The sequence below is a fragment of the Taudactylus pleione genome, unplaced genomic scaffold (genome assembly GCF_031769625.1).
Source record: "Taudactylus pleione unplaced genomic scaffold, aTauple2 ptg000041l, whole genome shotgun sequence".
NCBI classification, from domain to species: Eukaryota; Metazoa; Chordata; class Amphibia; order Anura; family Myobatrachidae; genus Taudactylus; species Taudactylus pleione.
In genome coordinates, this window is record NW_028284443.1 from 48,813,521 (window position 1) to 48,834,343 (window position 20,823).

A 20,823-nucleotide genomic window follows, 5' to 3' on the forward strand; every position below is an offset into this window, starting at 1 on the left:
GAGATCCTCAGATCAGTACTGGCGTCGCGGCACCGAAGGAGTGACGAAGTGGCAGCGCAGACGTCCCACGGACAGTCTGCTTCTGTGCGCTCTAGTCGTTTGTAGTAGTAATACTAAATAAAATAAAGAATTAAGCTTTAGGGGCTGATTAACAGCCCACCTGCAAAATGGTGACCCAACTCTGGCCCGGGCACCAACGAAAATGAGGTGCCTCTGGCTTGGGGTATAGGGAGAGTGGACCAAATGCATCCTGGGAGCTTAAAGCTTTAACTGCGTGGCGCCCGGATTGGTTCCTATCACTTACACCCCAAGGACTTCCTGTGTTGCCTATGGACCCTGAAGAAAAAATTGTATTTAACCAGAGGTTCCCAAACGCAATCCTCAAGGCACCCCAAAAGTTCAGGTTTTAGAGATATCCATGGTTGAGCACAGGTGGTTAAATCAAACTGACTGAGATACTAATGAAGTCACCTGTGGTCAAGCATGAATATCCTTAAAACCTGGACTGAGAGTGCCCTAAGGGCCAAGTTTGGGAACCTCTGAGATAAACGGTTTTAGTCCCTTGTATTATATTTGCCTACTCTCCTGACACAGTAGGAGCCTCCCGAAAATTGTGTGGCACTCCCGGCCACCCAGAAAACCAGGCAAGGCTCACGGCAGCATAGCACTGCCCACTGCTTCACAATGCCGGAAATCTTGGCATTGAATAGCAGTGGCGCGGCCAAAATTGTCACACACCCCCCCCCCCCCCCCTCCGAATGGTGGGTAATATTCCTAGCCACGCCCCTTATGCCAACCTGTCTGCCCCCTCTCGGAGGCAAGCATGTCTTGGATTACTAGCTGTCAATTCAGAAGCTGCAAACCATCGCTAGTTCACCATAGATTGTTATTGTACCATTGATGGTCATCACCGATGACACCATCGATTGAAAACTACCAATGGCCATCCCTAGAACACAGAGAGAGACACTACAAGACAAGTCTCCAGTTGCATGGTTAGTGCAAGAAGGGTTCAACTGCCGTACTTAATATTTTTTTACTACTGTTCCCAAAGGCTTCCCAAAATGGAACTTAAAATACAATCTTTCTTTGCTATAAGTGTATAACATACCTTATGTACAAAAAAACTAAACACACTTTTTTTTTTTTTATTAGCTATTCAAGGAAATGTAAAAGTAAATTTTTAAACAAAAAACTATTTATGAAAATTATGGTCCCTTAGCTTCGAAACAAGACAAACGTGAAAGTTCTACCACAATTAGAAGCAAAAGTTCTGATTCTACCACAATTAGAAGTTCTACCACAATTAGAAGCAAAAGTTCTGATTCATTTTAGTTGACCTTACAAGCATAAATTTTAAATTTTTTGTCATGTTTGCAACCCTATTGCATGAACACCGTGCTTCACTGAGGGCTAAAATTTTACATATAAAAGTTACTTTACGCCATCTATCACCCTGCCAAATTTCATGAAAATCTGAGATGGTCTGGTTGGAAGCTGTAATGATTTCGCATGGTATTACCCCTATGGACCCTGAAAAAAAAAATAATAGGTTTCTTTTTTTTTTTCACTGAATCAGTTTGGGGAAAAGTTTCTTCTCTGCTCTCCTGAGGGGTTGGTAAGATAATAAAGGAGATCCCTATGGAATGGAGTTGCAGAAGGGAGCAAACTTATATTTTTGTGCAGAATTTTAATTAAGAATCACACTAGCAGCTGAGACTTCCCGAACGCAAATGATCCACAAAGAAATAAGAAAAAAAAAAAAAAAAGAAATAAAAGAGATATGGATGCCCAACTCAACAAACACAATTCTCTGTGATGGTACTAAATTGGAGTTTATAAGCCACCTTTAAGAGTCTAAGGTCTGGGCTGTCTCACACATGGGCATGGATCAAAGTTGGTCACTAAGCTTTGATCAACAGATAGTCCCATGTAAGCAATAGTGGTCACCCAAGGATCTTAGTAAGAGCAAACCTATGATCTTTGTAAACACAATCAACACTTTTGCCAGGTCAAAACTATAAACACAAAGTTGGAGACTGTATGCCTAATGCTGGCCATACACGCTACAATTATCGGGGCGATCCGACTGATATCGGCGGATCGCCCCGATAATTGTAGCGTGGGGGGGGCAGGATTGTCCAGCATGCCCATCTGATGCGATATTTACCCGGTAAACTGTCGGCCGCATCGGGCAGTGTATGTCCAGCGTGGCCGTCAGACAGACATTTCCTGTGTTCCTTCCTACGGAAGGAACAGGGAAATGTCTCCACCCCCGGAGGCGGACCGCAGATGTCTGCCGAATACACTGAGAGAAATCTCACAGTATATGCCGGGGATATCTGCGGCTGGCAGCCGGCCAGATTAAATGTCTGTCAGTCTGACAGGCATTTTATCTGGCCGTGTATGCCCAGCATAACTTGTGATTCTAAAAAAAAAATAAAAATAAAATAAAATAAATAAATTGGTGACCATCACAGATCAGAATATGCAGGTATGTATTCATAACATCCATTAAAACCATTCATTTGTCTTGCCCCGTGGTGTTGATGACAGACCTCATTGAATTAATCTTGTTCCTTATCACCTAAAACTGGTGATTTCCGGATTTTTGCCTACACATGCAACGACCAATATCACCAGCAGCACAGGGTCCTCAGTCAGCAGTGACTAAGCACCATCCCACTCTCCCTAAAGACAATCACTTGTGGGATGAAGCAGGCAGGAGGTATCGGGATGTAGCGCCTGTCACAATCCAAACAGAGGAATGCCGGCTAGGGATTTATGATAGAAGTCGAAATACCGACGCCTATCATAATTCTGACGCCTGAACGCCGAGGACAACATCCCGAACGAAGGTAAGTCCAGGGCGCACATAGCATTAGCCGAGATGATCCTGTCGGGCATCCGCTGTCGGTATTTGAACCGGCTAAACAGCCGCCGGAATTTCAATCCCATACCGGAGGTATCAAGATGTCCAATTCACAGGTATTACACAGCCCTAGAACTGAACAAGCAGTTAAGAGTTACAACAGAGTAATTTAAAATATGTACCTAACAAAAGTGTCTATGTACCAAGTTTTGGGGAGAGATAAAGTGAACAGAGATAAAGTACCAATCAGCTCCTAGCAGGCCTTTTTCAAACAGCCTGTAAAGTGACAGGAGCTGATTGGTTGGTACTTTAACATGAACCATTACTGCCATAGTGAACCCAGTACAGAAACAACATACTACAGTAAGTACCTAAGATAAACTGAGCTCACAAAAGAGGGGGGATTATAGAGGAGGCTCATTAGCATTCGCCCAAAATTTTAATCAAACACAAGACTCCATACTGAAGCACTACATGCCCCATCTTCAGTGGCTATCAAAATGTAAGAGCAAATCACTTTAACTTAAAGAAAACTTTTATCAAAATATTTCTTTGAAAAGAAACAAAAAAGTGAATTATAGATTGACAGGAAAATATCTACACCTAGAAAACAAAAGAAAACCACTTACAGCAGAAGGAAAAAAACTATACAATCATTAGTTGGTTTAAAAAACAAACAATAAAACGCAATCAAGGTCATTATGCAGTGGTGAACTGATGCATTTCCTGTTCAAGGATCTGCAATTTCCACCATAACATGCACAAAAAGGGAAGAGCAGAAAAAGATAAATGTTCTAGGATTCCTCATTAATTATTGGATAAATGCCAAGGCCAACAAAGATGAAAATAGCAGCCGCTTTTACATGTTATCAGCCATTAAATGCACCATCATGATCTCACTTCTTGACATTACAGTATGTAATTTATTATGCCTGTACAGATATTCATCCCGTATTATAAAAATATATATACACACACACACACACACACACATATACATACATACACACACACACACACACACACACACACATAACAGAGATATTATAAGGGCACGGTCATGCCCTTATATTAAGGCTAAATAGGAAAAAAAAACGGAAATCTCCATAGAGAATTCCGAAAGGGGCGTCAGGGTGTTTAAGGGGCTACACCTCAAAAGCTATTGGAGGTACCGGGCTGAAATATGGCACGGACGGGTAGAACTGTTGCTCGGTGCTCCGTGCCAAATTTCAGGGCAAAAATACAAAAAAAGTGACACTTGGAGCTTCAGATTACTCCCAAATCCTCATTTTTTATGACACTCTCAGTTAGGACAATTTTTCTGCTGTTCTTTATGGGGAATTTTTGGGAAGGCATAACTCACTCAGGGTAGGGGACGAATTTACACTTTGTTTTATGAGGTAGTTATTATTCCAGACTATGGCCTTTTGGTTCAGGTAATTGAGAAAGTTACAGCCTTTAAACTATTACCTCACGAACCCGCCATTATAGAGATAGGAAGATTCAATTATTTGCGCAGCCGCAGTAGGAGCCTTCACCAGGTGTACTCACTATGGCTTCACTTGGGTGCAGCAAGATGGGTGCCTTTTGCGCGCGCGCGGTAGCGGGGGTCGGAACTGGGAGGAGGAAAACGGTCGTTAACTGCGGCCGGGACCTGGGGGGGAATAGCGGGAGTCAGCTGTGACCGGAACCGGCGGACTAAAGCAGGCATTAGCGGCGGCGGAAGCAGCACCGGTGCGGGCGGCAGGACCCGGGAGAGTAGCAGGAGAGAGATTCAGGCTATACCTGCATCTGTGTTTAATTAAACAAACACAGAAGCAGAGACGGGTCAGTGAGACCCTTCTGTGCTTCTGTGTTTAATTAGGAAAAAAAAAAAAATGGCATGGCCCCCTCCCCAAAAACACCAACCAGCTCCGGACTTTGGAAAGCCAGTATTGGTTTTGTTAAATACCGGCCCTGGTTCTGGAAATACAGGGGCAAAAAATGCGTAGGGTCCCCCTGTATGTACTAGAACCAGCACCGGTCTCTTTCTAGCAGGGGGGTGATGCCACAGCCAGGGGAGCCCTTTCACCGCCCCCAAGCAGAAGCATCACCCCTGACCGCTAGTCAACCCAGGCTGGGAATCCCTGGGGAGCTCAGGACCCCCACCAATAAAGGGATCCACACAGAACACAGAAACCGTAGAAATATAAAATTTTATTCAAACATACATGCACACACACATGTACTCACACATGCTTCACCTAGTACCCCTGAAGCCAATCTGGCCTCTTCTCCAGTAGATAATCCTAAGGAGTACTTGTAATAAAAAATCCAAACTCACCTCTTCCAATTCGTGGATCTGTCCTCTTCAGGCAATTCAGGGTCTAGGCAAAAAAAAAAAAAAACGCAAAATACCTAGGACCCACGAACATTAGTATTGTCCTCTAAGAATACTACTACCCGAATGACAGCTCCGCCGCAGTAGTTCAGTACAGAAATCCCAGTGCGGAGTGCTCATTGGCTGGGAGAGGCGAGCCTTCTGTCTCTCAACCAATGAGCTGTTCTCACCATTGACTTCAGAGGTGAGAACAGAGCTTGCCCTTTTCAAAAATGTCGACTCAGCGCCATTTTTGAAATGTAAAGATCGTCGCCACGAGCCACTCACGGATTGTGCCGTCATTGCTCCGCCCCCTCGGCAGGCTTACATAAAGCCAAAGCGAGGCGCCATCCACTCAGTTCATCGGCTGGGTACCTGGAAAGAAGACCAGCTGAATCAAGACGACGCCGGGAAGTCCTGGATGGGTGGCGGCCATGCAAAAGAGCTTAAAGGCCGCCGCCCTCCAGGTGAAGAGGCCGTGCAAGTCCTGGGGAAAGCGGCAGCCATGTAGTACTACTGCATAAGACAATATTTATATTTTTATATGCACAACACAATCAACCCAGCAAGCCCCGCCCAGGGGTGCTGGGGATAGCCCCCCAAAAGCACCTAGCCTGGAACAATAGCTACCTAATAAAACAAACCCAAACTGTAAATTTGCCCCCTACTCTGAGTCATGCCTTCCTAATTGAGTGTCAGAAAATACTGCCAGTTGGAAATTTAAATTACTCCCAAGTCCTCATTCAGTTTTTGCCCTGAATTTGGCATGCAGCACGGAGCGACAGTTCTACCAGCCCATGCCAAATTTCAGCTCCGTACCTCCAATAGCTTTTGAGGTGTAGCCCCTTAAAACCATGCGCCCTCGGGATTTCTCTATGGGAAAATTCAGCTTTTTTTCGAAAGTACCCCTACGTCGCTCGTCCCCTGTATATTGGCAACGAAGCATGCCTCTGATTAGCCTGGTGCTGGTTGTGCCTAATACAAGGAACCCCTACGTCGTTTGTCCCATGTTTAGCACAACCAGCACTGGGGATCCAAAGCCGGATGCTGGTTGTGCTGTGGAGGCACGTAATTATTTTTTTTATATTACACATTAATTTTTTTAAAACAATACATGGATGGTTCTCACTGATACATCCATACATCTGTCTTTTATAGATTTGATTTTCTCAGGTGCATGCCCAGCACCAGTGAGTCACTCTGTCGCCCGCTGATGCTTCTATTTGTTCTTCTGCCCTGCAGGTGGCCCGGTTTGCCTGTCAATACCCTGATGGTTAATAAATTATAAAAAAGTAATGAAATTTCACAGCCAAAAAAACCTTACGGTTTTAAATGTCCCATTAATCCATTAATGCGTCTTAGACATGATCTGAAATTTCACAAAACCCACTGAATTTGTGCCACTCAAACTAAAAAAAGCAATGAAATTACGGCCATAAAAGGCGCCTTAATGGACAAGTTCCTTGCACAAAACAGATATGGTATGCCATCACACCCTGTGGTTAACTGCAGATTCAGCACTCTCACAGAATGAGATTGCTGTCACTCACAAAATGGTGGAGCTGCTAATTCACAGAATTGTGTGCTCAATGGAATACATACAGTCAGGTGCATAAATATTGGGACATTGACAGAATTTTCATATTTTGTCCTCTATTCACCACCACAATGGCTTTGAAATGAAACAAACAAGATGTGCTTTAACTGCAGACTTTCAGATTTAATTAGAGGGTAATTACATCCAAATCAGGTGAACGGTGTAGGAATTACAACGGTTTCTATATGTGCCTCCCACTTTTTAAGGGGCCAAAAGTAATGGGACTATCAACTCAAAAGCTATTTCATGGACAGGTGTGGGCTATTCCCTCGTTATTTCATTATCAATTACACAGGTAAAAGGTCTGGAGTTGATTCTAGGTGTGACATTTGCATTTGGAATCAGTTGCTGTCAACTCTCAATATGAGATCCAAAGAGCTGTCACTATCAGTGGCTGAAAAATCAAAACAAACCCATCAGAGAGATAGCAAAAACATTAGATGTGGGCAAATCAACTGTTTGGAACATTCTTAAAAAGAAAGAACGCACCGGAGAGCTCAGCAACACCAATAGACCCGGAAGACCATGGAAAACAACTGTGGTGGATGACAAAATAATTATTTCTCTGGTGAAGAAAAACCCCTTCACAACAGTTGGCCAAATCTAGAACACTCTCCAGGAGGTAGGTGTATATGTGTTAAAGTCAACAATCCAGAGAAGACTTCACAAGAGTGAATATAGAGGGTTCACCACAAGATGTAAACCATTGGTGAGCCACAAAAACAGGAAGAACAGATTAGAGTTTGCCAAACAACATCTAAAAAAGCCATTACAGTTCTGGAACAGCATCCTATGGACAGATGAGACAAAGATCAACTTGTACCAGAGTGATGGGAAGAGAAGAGAAGGAAAGGAACTGCTCATGATCCAAAACATACCACCTCATCAGTGAAGCATGGTGGTGGTAGTGTCATGGCGTGGGCATGTATGGCTGCCAATGGAACTGGTTCCCTTGTATTTATTGATGATGTGACTGCTGACAAAAGCAGCAGAATGAATTCTGAAGTGTTTCGGGCAATATTATATGCTCATATTCAGTCAAATGCTTCAGAACTCATTGGACGGCGCTTCACATTGCAGATGGACAATGACCCGAAGCGTCCTGCAAAAGCAACCAAAGAGTTTTTTAAGGCTAAAAAGTGGAATGTTATGCAATGGCCAAGTCAATCCCCTGATCTGAATCCGATTGAGCATGCATTTCACTTGATGAAGACAAAACTGAAGGGAAAATGCCCCAAGAACAAGCAAGAACTGAAGACATTTGCAGTAGGGGCCTGGCAGAGTATCACCATGGATGAAACCCAGCGTCTGGTGATGTCTATGCGTTCCAAACTTCAGGCTGTAATTGCCTGCAAAGGATTTGCAACAAAGTATTAAAAAGTGAAAGTTAGATTTAGGATTGTTTAGTTTGTCCCATTACTTTTGGCCCCTTAAAAAGTGGGAGGCACATACAGAAGCCGTTGTAATTCCTACACCGTTCATCTGATTTGGATGTAATTACCCTCAAATTAAATCTGAAAGTCCGCAGTTAAAGCACATCTTGTTTGTTCATTTCAAAGCCATTGTGGTGGTGAATAGAGGCCAAAATATGAAAATTCTGTCAATGTCCCAATATTTATGCACCTGACTGTGTGTGTGTGTGTGTGGATAGATAGATAGATATATATATATATCAGTTATGGGACATAATTGTTTGAGGATGGAGCAACTATCTGACATAATGGAGGAGGAGGGACAGTTATGGGGCATAATCATAATTGTGGGAGGAGGGGGGCCGTTCTGGGACCTAATTTAAAATTGTAGGAGGAGGCATGGGACATAATTGTGTGAGGAGGAGGAGTCTAAATACCGCAGTACAGCTTAGTGGCCCTTGGGCTTCGTTGAATTTTTTTATGTGGCCCACACTGTCTTAAAGGTTGCAGACCCCTGTCCTACACTATGGCTGTCTCTAGGATGTCTCTCTTACAAAACTACACCCATCTTAGAAAAAAAATAACAATAATCACCAAGCACCTGCAGTGTCCCAAATCCTAAAAATGTCAGGCTTTGGAAAAAAACTGGACATACTAGTTGAGATCTATATAATAAAACTGAAAAAATCCTGCATCAGTAAAATATCTCAGATATTGATATACAGTAGGATCCTATTGCACTGTCCATTTATAACGGAAACCAATGTTACATAATATATTTCTGATGCACATCAGTATTTGACATTGGCTATTCCTTCTTAGCTAATTCCAAGTAACGAATAGTGGTGCTACCACACACTTAATTGTGTAAAAGTACAAACATCAAAAGGATAAAAAAAAAAAAAAAAGTGTTCAACGTGGTGCACTAATATGATCCTAATTTACGTATTCCCATATGTAATATATTGGTTGAAGTTAAAAGAAGACAAATCTTTATTATTTTATTGAAAATGAATGTTTAGGATAATGAGGCGAAATAATTTTAAAATCGATAGTATAGATTTGAGACATAAGATAAAAACGTGTATTAAAATAGTCGCTAATCTGATACCAGTATCTCTAGGTTCATGCTCAATATGTGTTATACTTTCACTGATTTACAGTTATCTATGTATTTCTTATGATTTACAGTTATCTAAGTATTTCTTATAATAAATATATCAATAAAAATTACAGTTATTTAGATAATCAGATAACGCTGACTAATAGTGCTGTGTGTGCGATGCCTAATTGAAACAGTATGGTATGGGTTTGACAAGATCTCGACTGTTACAATGTAATAATGAAATCTCAGACTGATACAAAAATAATCTTTAGCTAGATTCCACAGTTCCCCTTCAATAATAATATACATGAGACTCAGATCAATCGTCCTCCTGCTACTACAGGTAGATCTGGACTTCCTTTCATGCAATTTCTAAAATTCAATGTTCAAAGAGGGATGTATGAAAATCCCTATAAATAGACCATATATTAACAGCTTGTTAGCTGCAATACATTTATTTTCTTCCTCTCAATTTTGTTTCAAGGATCCTCATATCATTATATAATGCGTCCCCGTGTTAGTGTATCCTTGATGGGTTCACTAGAATAGCTGTATATTTGTGTAGGGAACCAAAGAAATGTGGGGTAATGGATAGTACTTGCTTCACCTATTGTGTGCAGTTATTATATAATAGTGCAATTCCCACTTATTTAGATTTTCTCTTCAGTCGGATATTCAATGTTATTGTGATCAATGCACCACACTCTCAGTTTGATACATCATCTAGACATTGCTATATGCGGCAGTTAGTTTTCCTCCAGCCGCTACTACTGTGAGTCAGTCTAATGGAGCAGATAATACTGTCTCAGATCCACACACAACAGCCGCAGCAGTTATTGATCACCCTGCCGTGACCGCTTCGGACACATGCCATGAAACATAAATATGTCTCCAGTCAAATCAGCGCATAGTACCCTAAGAGCATGTGCACATTAATAATAATAATAAAACATATGGCCAGCGACAATAAAATAAAAAATAAAAATTATATATATAAAAAATGGTTGCGGGCACTTGGTAGTAAAATGTGATTGTAATAAATGAATAAACAATAATTCCTTTTAAAGGTATGGATGGTTCTTAAAGCCTCTTTAGTCAGTTCGTAGTTCTTTTCCCATATCGAATTGAAGGATCAAGTATTAGGGTATCCTGGAAATACACCCACTCACCAATAAAATCACCCAAGAAAAATGGCCAAATGGCCCTTCATTAATGTCAAAAGTTATTTATTTTTTATAAGAGATGCACAAATGTACATAAACTTACATTAAGAACACAGGAGCTAAGAAACCCACCGCCTTTTGTGGGGCAGATGTTCAATCCCACCAACACCCCTGTGGATGTGAGCTCAATGGTGGGGTATCTCACACATGGCATAAGGGGCACCACTACCCTACGCGTTTCGTCCAATGCTTAGGACTTCCTCGGGTAAAATCTTAAAACAGGGCTGATATTCATATATAAGTATATATACCCAGTAGTGCCCCTTATACAGTGCCTCCAGTAGTGGTCGCCCCAATGCAGTGGTCCCCATTATACTGTGCCCCCAGTAGTAGTCCCCCCCCCTATGCATTGTCCCCGGGTAGGGCCCCTTATATAATGCCCCAGTAGTAGTCCACCTATGCAGTGCACCCAGCAGTGCCCCCAGTAGTAGTTTCCCCATGCAGTACCCCCAGGTAGTGGTCCCCCCTATGCAGTGCCCCCAGTAGTGGTCCCCCCTATGCAGTGCCACCAGTAGTGATCCCCCCCAGTAGTGGTCCCCCCTATACTGTGCCCCTTCTATAATGCCCCCAGTAGTAGTCCCCCCCTATGCTGTGCCCCCAGCAGTGGTCCCCCCAGTAGTGGTCCCCCCTATGCAGTGTTCCCAGTAGTAGTCCCCCCCTATCAAGTGCCCCTTACATATAAAGGACAAATACAAATAGATTCTATATATATATATATATATATATATATATATATATATATATATATATATATATATATATATAAAAAAAAAAAAAACTTAACTGAATCCCGGTGCCTGCCGCTGTCCGCTTCTCCGCCCTCCCGGCACTATGGGAGAGACGTCATGACGTTTCTCCCATCACCCACTGTGGGAGCCAAAAGGTGGAGCTCATGATTGAGCTCCAGCCTGGCACCGCCCGTGGGTGCAGCAGCCAATGAGAGTCTGTCTGACTCTCATTGGCTGCTAAAACAAACACACCACCACCGGGTAGCACGAGTGTACTATCCAGCGGCGGCAGTGTTTATTTCTGTGTCCGCACTACACTAACCATCGGCGGGCCACGGGTAACAGCTCCACGGGTTGAAGACCCCTGGTGTAGGATGAGGTGTGATCACTAGGTTTAACAGTATATGGAAAAGTACAAATTTTCTGTACCAGAGAAAATGGCTCCATCAAATTTATGTTTTAGTAAGGATTGGAGACTCAACAAATTAAGCAAGGTGTGGCTAAATTGATACTCAAATTACAAAAAGTTCATAGCCTATTTTGTTATATTATGCCAAGAATATCTTATTCAAATTTATTTTATTTTTTTTAATTGGCACCTAGCCATTTAACAATTACTGTAGAGAGATCAACTTGTATAGCTCAGTGCAAAAAGAAATATACAGAGACCAAATCTATGTATGTGTTATAATGGAACAAAAAAAATTATGATATTTCTTTATTTAGAGTCTACTTCAGTTTAAAATCATCAGTAAATGGTGTCCTTTAAAAGCATAAAAAGTTGTTGATGAGCAAGGTATAATTCAGAAACTGGACCCAAGTGGTTTACCTCATGGTAAGTGTCCTCCAACTCTCCATCATATATCCAGCGGTAAAGGAAATTCAAAATAGGATGAGATACTAAGCCAAGAATATGTTGCACCAAAGATCGCATATATGGATCACCCGTTTTAGTATATGCATGTACTGCTGATGCCAGCTCCCCTCCTTTTCTTCCTGAAAAAGTGGGGGTAATCACCAAAGTAAGTATGTTCCGTTAAATGCCAAATTTACTCAATGCAGAAAATTTACTCTTATTCCTCTTGTCTTAAATAAACATTAACAAATTCAAACAATTGTATCTAAAAGAAAAATGGTAATGCAAATTAAAGAAAACAGAACATGGGAAATGTAAATATTTAAACACATAAAACATGACAAACCACATTACACAATGCAGAAGAAGAAAAAACATTATACAATTGTTAGCAAATCTAATTTAATCTTACCTTGACAGTGGTCAACAAGTGCTGCAAGAGTTTTCAATCTAATTTTGGGATCATAAGTCCATACCAAGAGACGTCGAAGGGTTAGGCTGGTTTCTAGCCCTAAATTAACACCCTGATCATCTTCAACTTGCAACTTTATTTAAAATTTAAAAAAAAGACAAAAATGTTGATTAAATGAAAGAAAACTAAAATATCAACAAGAAAATGAAATTTGAACATAAACAAATTTAAAAAAGGAAACTTACAGGTCTTAAGCAAAGGGAACTTTCACTCAAGTTTGAAACCAAACAAACGTAGGGCCTGATTCAGTAAGGACTGCTATTGCGAATGCAGCTGCGAAAGTATGCCAATGCCTGCCACAGCTCATGCGGCATAAAGACGCCCACTGCCGCTTTCTCACATGCTTACTACCTCGCACTCCTACGTATACATCTGTACCATCAACACGCATCGGCCTGTTACGCAATATTTACAACAGGTCTGACCAGCGACAGATGTGTGCAATCGCAGTGGCTAATTTATGCATGCCCAGGAAACAGCGTTCAAACAGACAGACACGTTTGAGTTTTACCAGCCACTCCCCCATCACCACCCCTAAACACAGTGCTTCCATAATCGTAGAGCGAGCGCATGCGTAACGGTTAACAATTGATCTGCGAATGTAATTGCAATTGCGTACGCTGCTGAGTCAGGCCCATAGTCTTCAATGTACCATATACTATTTTGACAATACCACAGCATTTTGAAGGCATTCCCAGTAGATATTGTTATAAAAAGTCTACAGCACAGGGGATTGTTCAGGAATGTTGGGGCAGTATGGAGACACAGCAAGCAACTTTTATAATTTTATAAAAGTCTACAATCAATCAGAGGCCTCAATAATACTTTCTACCAAATATCCCAAAATTTAGTTTTGCTACCTCTCAGCATTTCATCCATAAGGTAAAGTAGAAAAAAAATGGAGGTGCATTCAGGTCCAATTACTGTCCAAGTGAATGACAAATACATAGTTTAAGGATCAGTAGGTTCGCTATGCCATGTTGACAGTATCATGTTGACCATGTCGACATGCAGAAATAAGATTTTTACTCACCGTAAAATCTCTTCCTTGGAGTCCTTCTGGGGATGCAGCAATCCCTCCCTTGTTTGAGTCATACTAAGGTACCTGTTGGTTTCAGGTTTCTCAGTTCTGTCCGTGGGTCTCCTTTGGCTTTGTTAAACATAGATTGAGCTTAGGGTGGAAAAGGATGGGTTATATAGGGGGTGGTAGCCAGATTCAATTAAGCTAGTGTCTGACTCCACACCTCACTACGCATAACCCAGAAGTAATGGCATCCCCCAGATGGACTCCAAGGAGGAGATTTTACGGCGAGTAAAAATCGTATTTTCATCTGTTACCAGCTCCCCTCCTTTTCTTCCTGAAAGCTTAAGAATTTTCCACCCAACACTGGCATCCCTTTCGCTAAGTGTATGGAAGCGGTAAAATTTTGTAAAAGTGTGTACAGATGACCAGGTAGCTGCTTTGCAGAGCTGCTCTACCAAGGCAACATGCCGTACAGCCTAAGAGGCTCCAACAGCACGAGTCGGGTGAGCCCAAATTGAGGCCGGGAATCGTCCCATTCGAGGACAAATATGCCTGCCTAATGGCAGAAGTGACCAATCTAGCAATGGACCCTTTGGAGGCAGGCAAGTCTCTTTTTGGTGCATCGAACAACAGGGAATTTGTACTCCTCAAAGATGCAGTACAGTCCAAGTAAATGCGTAACGAAGAGCCACATTGAACAGTGCGAAGCTTCATTAGTCACTGAATTCTGGTGAAAAGCCGGAATGACAATATCTTGGTTAATGTGGAAAGCAGATACCACCGAGGCTCAAACTATGCCTTTTGAAGTTCCTCCAAAACTAATTTCAAGTCCCAAGGACGAACCGGCAGGACATAAGGAGGCTGTATGCGAAGAACCCCCAAGCAAGGTGGTCTGAACTATTGGAGTGGTGGCCAATTTCCTTTGAAACAGGATCGATAGGGCCGAAATTTGCCCCTTAAGAGAGGACAATCTAACACTCTTAACCAACCCCTCTTGTAGAAAAGACAAGAGGCGAGACACCTGGAACATTTCAGGTTTGAACTAGTTTTGTTCACACCAAAAAATATATATCTTAAAAGTCGTATGATAAATCTGGGAAGTAAACTGGTTTGGGAGCCTGTATCATGGTTTTCACCAAAGACTCTGAAAACCCTTTGGCTCTCAAAATATTGGTTTCTAGAACCATGCCGTCAAAGTCAAGTGAGGCAAATCTTAGTGACGGCATGGACCATGAAGTAACAGATCTGGACACAGGGGCAGACTATATGGAACGTCTGCCAACATGTTCCAGAGAACTGCGTACCAATGACGGCGCAGCCAGTCTGGAGCCACCAGAATACCCAGCCGTGCCACTAATCGAATCCGCTGAATTACCTTTGGTAACATTACCAGAGGAGGAAAAATGTATCCCAGCTGGAACACTCAAGGTGCGGTCAATGCATCCACCAGAGATGCCAGAGGATCCTGGAACAGAGATACCTTGGAAGTTTATTGATTAGACGAGAAGCCATTAGAGCCATGTCTGGAGATCCCCATCTGGGAACTATTTCTGCAAACACCTCCTGGTGTAATTACCATTCCCCTGAATGCACACTGTGGCGACTTAAGAAGTCCGCCTCCCCAGTTGTTCACCCCTGGAATGTAAACTGCTGAAATAGCTGGAACCCAATTTCTGCCCAAATGAAGGATGTGAGAAACCTCCCTCATTGCTAGCCAGCTGCATGTGCCACCCTGCTTGTTTATGTAAGCAACTGCTGTGGCATTGTCGCATTGGTTTCGCACTGGTAAATTCTAGCATAGACCCTGAATCAATGCATATCAAATTGTCCTTAATTCCAGTATATTGATGGAAAGAGGGGCTTCATGGACAAACCAAAGTAAGTGTCTGTCTAGAACCACCACCCCCAAGCCTGTTAGGCTGGCATCTGTGATCCAGTCTTTCACTGACAATTGTCAACCTTTGTTCAGATTAGCATCCTGTAGCCACCACCGAAGAGACTGCTAGGTCTGAAGAGATAATCTAAACATTTGCCTGTTTAATCGACGGTCTGATTTTATCCATCGATGAAGCAATTAGTTTTGTAGAGATCGGGCTTGAAATCTGGCGAAAGGAAAAGCTTTGAATGAAGCCACCAGTTTCCCCAGTATCTGCATAGCCCTGAGAACAGAGATATGAGATAAAATGGTTTTTATTCTGGATTGCAGATCCTGAATCTTTGACTACAGAAGAAACACTCTGCAGTATTTTTGGGACTTCTCTTCGACACTCTGAGATGAAATTAAATTTGATTTGGGAAAACTGATGATCCAGCCGAATCTGAGGAGCACGTCTAAGGTAATTTGAAGATGTTGTTGCAAAAGGTGCCTTGAACAACAAAACGTCAGATAGGCCAACACGTTTATCCCCCCCACTCCTGAGTAGTGAGATCATGTGTCCATAGCCTTTGTAAAACTCTGGGAGAGGTGGCCAAACCGAAGGGTAAAGCCTGAAGCTGAAAATGCTAATGGCTTACTGCAAACCGCAGAAGAAGCTGATGACCCTTCCATATGGGGATATGGAGGTAGGCATCCTTGATATCTATGGAGGCTAGAATTTCTTTTTTCCTCCATGGAACAAATGACTGACCTTATTGACTCCATCTTGAATATTTGCAATGCAGATAAGCATTTAACCCTCTGGAGGTTGAGAATGGGGCAAAATGACCCGTCTGGTTTGTCTACCAAGAAAAGACTGGAGTAGAACCCCAGACCTTGCTGTAGTACCGGTACCAGAGAAATTACTCCAGAATCAGAAAGCACAGAAATTGCTTGCATAAGAGCCGCCTTTCTGCAACCATCCACAGGGAGATATGTGGGAAAAGAATCTTCTTGGAACCAGACCTTCCAAATCCTGCATGTAACCCCTGGTGACTATTCAATTTACCCAATTATCCAGATTGGATTGAATCAAATCATCCCGGAATCTGAGTAAGCGACCTCCCACCAGAGGACGGGTCCCAGACCTGTGACAGTCATGTGGATTGACCGTCACAGCAGGTTGTATAGAGGCTGTGTACGGTTTATTTATATTAGTGACCATCGTTTATTTCTCAGATCAACTTGGGTTTGAACATGAGAGCTACCTCCAAGTCTATCCATACTGATAACGATCATCCATACATGATTTTCTATTGACTTTTCCAGGATTATATCACATGCGTGGCAGACAGTCTGAGACTGAATGTACCAAACGGGTCACTGTTTATTCCTAAATAGGAAGTGAATACTTGAGCCATATCACAGGAGTGTGACTATAGCATAACAAGGAGTAGTAACAGATTAAACACTCCATTAATTGTGCCTACAGTTGCTTTTCCATATATATTTGTGGAAACATTCTATCACCTGGTCTACAATAATGGTGAATCACTCTCTTTGTGTTAGTGACAGTGATTCACCGTTATTGTAGACCAGGTGATAGAATGTTTATTGTATGTATTAATGTGTGTTAACTATTTTAGCTTGTTTAATTAAAATATTTTTAATTTACCACTTTATTCATTATTGATCTCATTGACATATATAGTGACAGCGCAGATTTTTGTTTTTGCCTGGGTGATAAAGGCTATCTGTCCCTGGATGAATCAAATGATCACTGGTTTTCATTCAGAGGAATTGTCTGAAGCTAGTTCCATAGCCGATAAGATTTTGGATGCTATAACCTATATAGGTGATGCTTTGATAGATACTATTCAGATACAGGTCTCATATTTCTGCTTTGGCCATTTCCGCCAGGTGTTTGCTGTGGCTTAAATCTTGGAAGCAGATGTAGAATCCAAGCATTCTTTAGAGACATGGCCTTTTGAAGGAGGTGCTTTGTTTGGTCCTGAATTAACCAATATTATTTCTCAGGTCATAGGAGGAAAGAGTCCTTATCTTCCTGTAACTACCCCAAAGGTATTAACTCCTAAATTTAATTTCTTCGGTCTCAAAAGGAAACTTTCAGGCCTTCCGGGGTGCCGAAGAAGAACCTTTAGGGGGACGTAAACTGTGTATCAATATTGCTATTTAGTGACATTGTCACTTTTATCTGCAAGGAAAATCATCTTGTCTGTATAACTGTTTATTGTATCTATTTTAGCTTGTTTAATTAAAATATTTTTAATTTACTACTTTATTATTGATCTCATTGACATATATAGTGACAGCGCAGATTTTTGTTTTTGTATGTTCTTCTCAAATTCAAACGTACACAGAGTTTGATATCAGCTGCAGTCTTATATACTGACTTTTATGTATATGTTATTTGTTTATTAGTGTTTAGCGACAGAATTTATCTTTTTATCACCCAGGCGCTGGCCAATGCTGGACGCAGAGATACTACTGAAAAAGTGAAGATTTTAGTAACGCCTCACTCTTTCCATAGAATCTTTTAAAGGGGCCTATCCATTACACAATTTTTTAAATAATCCGACCAAAACCCGGAGGTTTTGGTCACATCGTTCAAAAAGTCGTCTAATGGATAGGCAGCAAACTTCCTGTGCCATGGACTCCCGCGAACGAAAAAAGAAGTTCGAACACGCTGGTCAATTTTTGCATAATGCTGAACGACTTTAGAAAAGTCGTTCAGTGGATATGCAATGAGCGACGAATGGCAAACGACTTTTTTTAATGAATATTTCCACTCCCTTGTCTCTTCAGCGACAATCCTTGGTCTTTAAATATATAGGCCCTCATTCAGAGCCGTACGCTCTGAGCAGAGCGCACGCTCTGCATGAGGGCCGGGCTCCATTTTCATGGAGCGTCCTCCTGGACGCTCGTATAGCTGTGGGTCACCACCCACAGGCTATACGAGCGTGCATTTTGATGGCCGCGATGGTCGTGACCATCGCGACCATCGAAATTGCAAGCCGGAGCCTGCGGTTGAGGTTTTCAACCGCAGCTCCGGAGTGATTTTGGCTCTATCAGAGTCAAAATCACTCCCACTGACATCACTAGTGATGTCAGTGGGCCGGCTTCTGACGGGAGGCGTTCCCGTGGGAACGCCCCCGTCAGGGAGGCATGCCCCCGGCACGCCCACCAAAGGGGGCGTGCTGTCAATCAACATTGACAGCACGCCCCCTTTGATCGGACACAACGAGCGAAGGAAAGTCCTTCGCTCGTCGTGTCTGGCGCATGCGCACGACGGAGCTCCCTCCGTCGTGCGCATGCTCAGTGCAGACCATCGACCCACTTGCGAGCGGACAGCCGCTCGCGAGTGGGTCTGAATCAGGCCCATAGTTCACAAAGTCTTTCATGTTTGTGATTTTTTTTGTATGAAAGACTTTTTGTTGTCAGGAAAAGTCTTTGGTCTTTCACAAAAAAAAAAGTCTTCTAATGGAGAGTTAAGGTGCCTATTCTTTAGGCGACCTGAAGAACTGAACGTCTAGCGCTCAGTCCTTCGGGTCGCCAGGTGTGGTGCACGCACTGAACGGCGTTCACTGAATGTCTTTCAGTGCAGGATCCCGACCTATCTCGGAACATGGGGAACCTGATCATCATCATCAGGTTAACCAGCATGTTTCGTAGATAGTCGGGGCAGCAAGGACCCAGCTTGCACGAGCATGCCTGGTCCTTGCCGGCTATCCATTACACGACTTTGTGAACAATGCGACCAAAACCTCCTGGCTTTGGTCGGATCGTTCCAAAAGTCGTGTAATGGATAGGCCCCTTTACAGACTGTGTTGTGGGAATAATAGTATTCCTAACCAACCTAGCAATAGGAGCATCCACCGTGGGTGAAATTTCCCAAAGCTTGGTATCCTCTTCCGAAAAAGGATACAGATACTTAAATTTTTTCAGAATATGACATTTGGAATCAGGCTTTAACCAGGCTTCTTTTAATATTTCCGCAAAATGTGAAAAATCTGGGTAACAGATACAGGTTTCTTCTTACGTTTAAAGAAAAACTGAACTAGTCAGCCGAACATCCTGGTAATGTATCCCCCGTGAACAACACAAAGCGACCCTGGGTTCGTACCTTTTAGCAACTTTTTATCACATCTTATACAAGTGTAAACAGTGATTGATCCTTGTTTCTTGGCCCCATTGTCTGGCTTATCCATACTTAGAAAGAAAAGACAAGACAAATAACCAATACAGATAGCTACCTAGTCCTTCTGACAAGTGTAGCACTGAGTGATAATAATATCAAGTAAGAGAAGACCAAGAAGGTTAATTAAGACTCTAATTCACCCATCTTTTGACTGCAAAAAGTCCAAACTCCTTGCACAACCAAAAGGTAAACAATCTTATATACCCCTATATGTTACTGCCTAAATTCAGTTGCAGTAGACTGCAGTAAACAGAAAATGCTTATATTATAACCCCAGAAATCACTTGGTTAACACAAAAGTATAATCCTAGCAAAACTGTTAGTACTCCATCCCCTGCATGCTGAACTCCTCCACACAGACGCTGTGGACACTGTTAGCTTTGCAGCTGTACTGGTCAGCTGCTACATGGAGTACAAGAAGGAGGAGTGGGTGGGCGCAGCGTCCTGTTTCACTCAGGACGCTCTACTATACCGACAGCCTCCGGCATTACCCGGAGACTACTGCAGCCCGCACTGTCACCCTCGGTGCGCCACCACGTGCAGGGCGCCGCGGCCTGGTACCAAACAAGTCCCTCTCTCTATAAAAGCTAGCAGCATGTTGCTGCTTCTGTAACTTCCTCCAGCATGCTGTCGGACACTGAAGTGGCTGGGTGCTGTTGAAACCCTGGGGAGGTGTGAGACATGCCGGCTCTATATACTGAGTACTTTAACCAAGCAGTGTGCTGGGTTACACATAGGCAACCAGGTATTTTGTACATTGTGTTAAAGCTTACCTTCTTCTTGCGGGCGGCCCCTTCAGATGTGTGTCTGACATGGAGAGAGACCAAGGGACTTTGTAGTTTGGTGACTCTCTCAGGGGCCGTCTTTACAGTGGAAAACAGGATTCACACAATTCTCTTAAATAACTAACTCCTACTCTGCTAGTGGTTGTTACCTGTTGCCAGAAACTAAGCACTCTAAATCACAAACATTAAAATAAATAAATAAAACGTAACTAAAAAGCTAGGACTCCAAGCCAGTGCTATACTCCAAAGGCACTAAAAACAAGACTGAGCTTAGGGTGGAAGGGGAGGGGTTATATAGGGGGTGGGAGCCAGTTTC

General features: G+C 42.6%; 1 protein-coding gene across 1 annotated transcript in view; it reads right to left on the reverse strand.

Moving 5' to 3' along the window:
* TUBGCP3 (tubulin gamma complex component 3) overlaps positions 1 to 20,823 on the reverse strand; it is a 277,741-nt gene that overhangs the window by 129,131 nt on the left and 127,787 nt on the right. Inside the window, exons 10-11 of the mRNA XM_088456791.1 lie at positions 12,565 to 12,697; positions 12,126 to 12,292 (exon numbers count right to left, since the gene is read on the reverse strand). Of these exons, the coding sequence (XP_088312917.1) occupies positions 12,126 to 12,292; positions 12,565 to 12,697 (300 nt within the window). The remainder of the gene's footprint in view (positions 1 to 12,125; positions 12,293 to 12,564; positions 12,698 to 20,823) is intronic.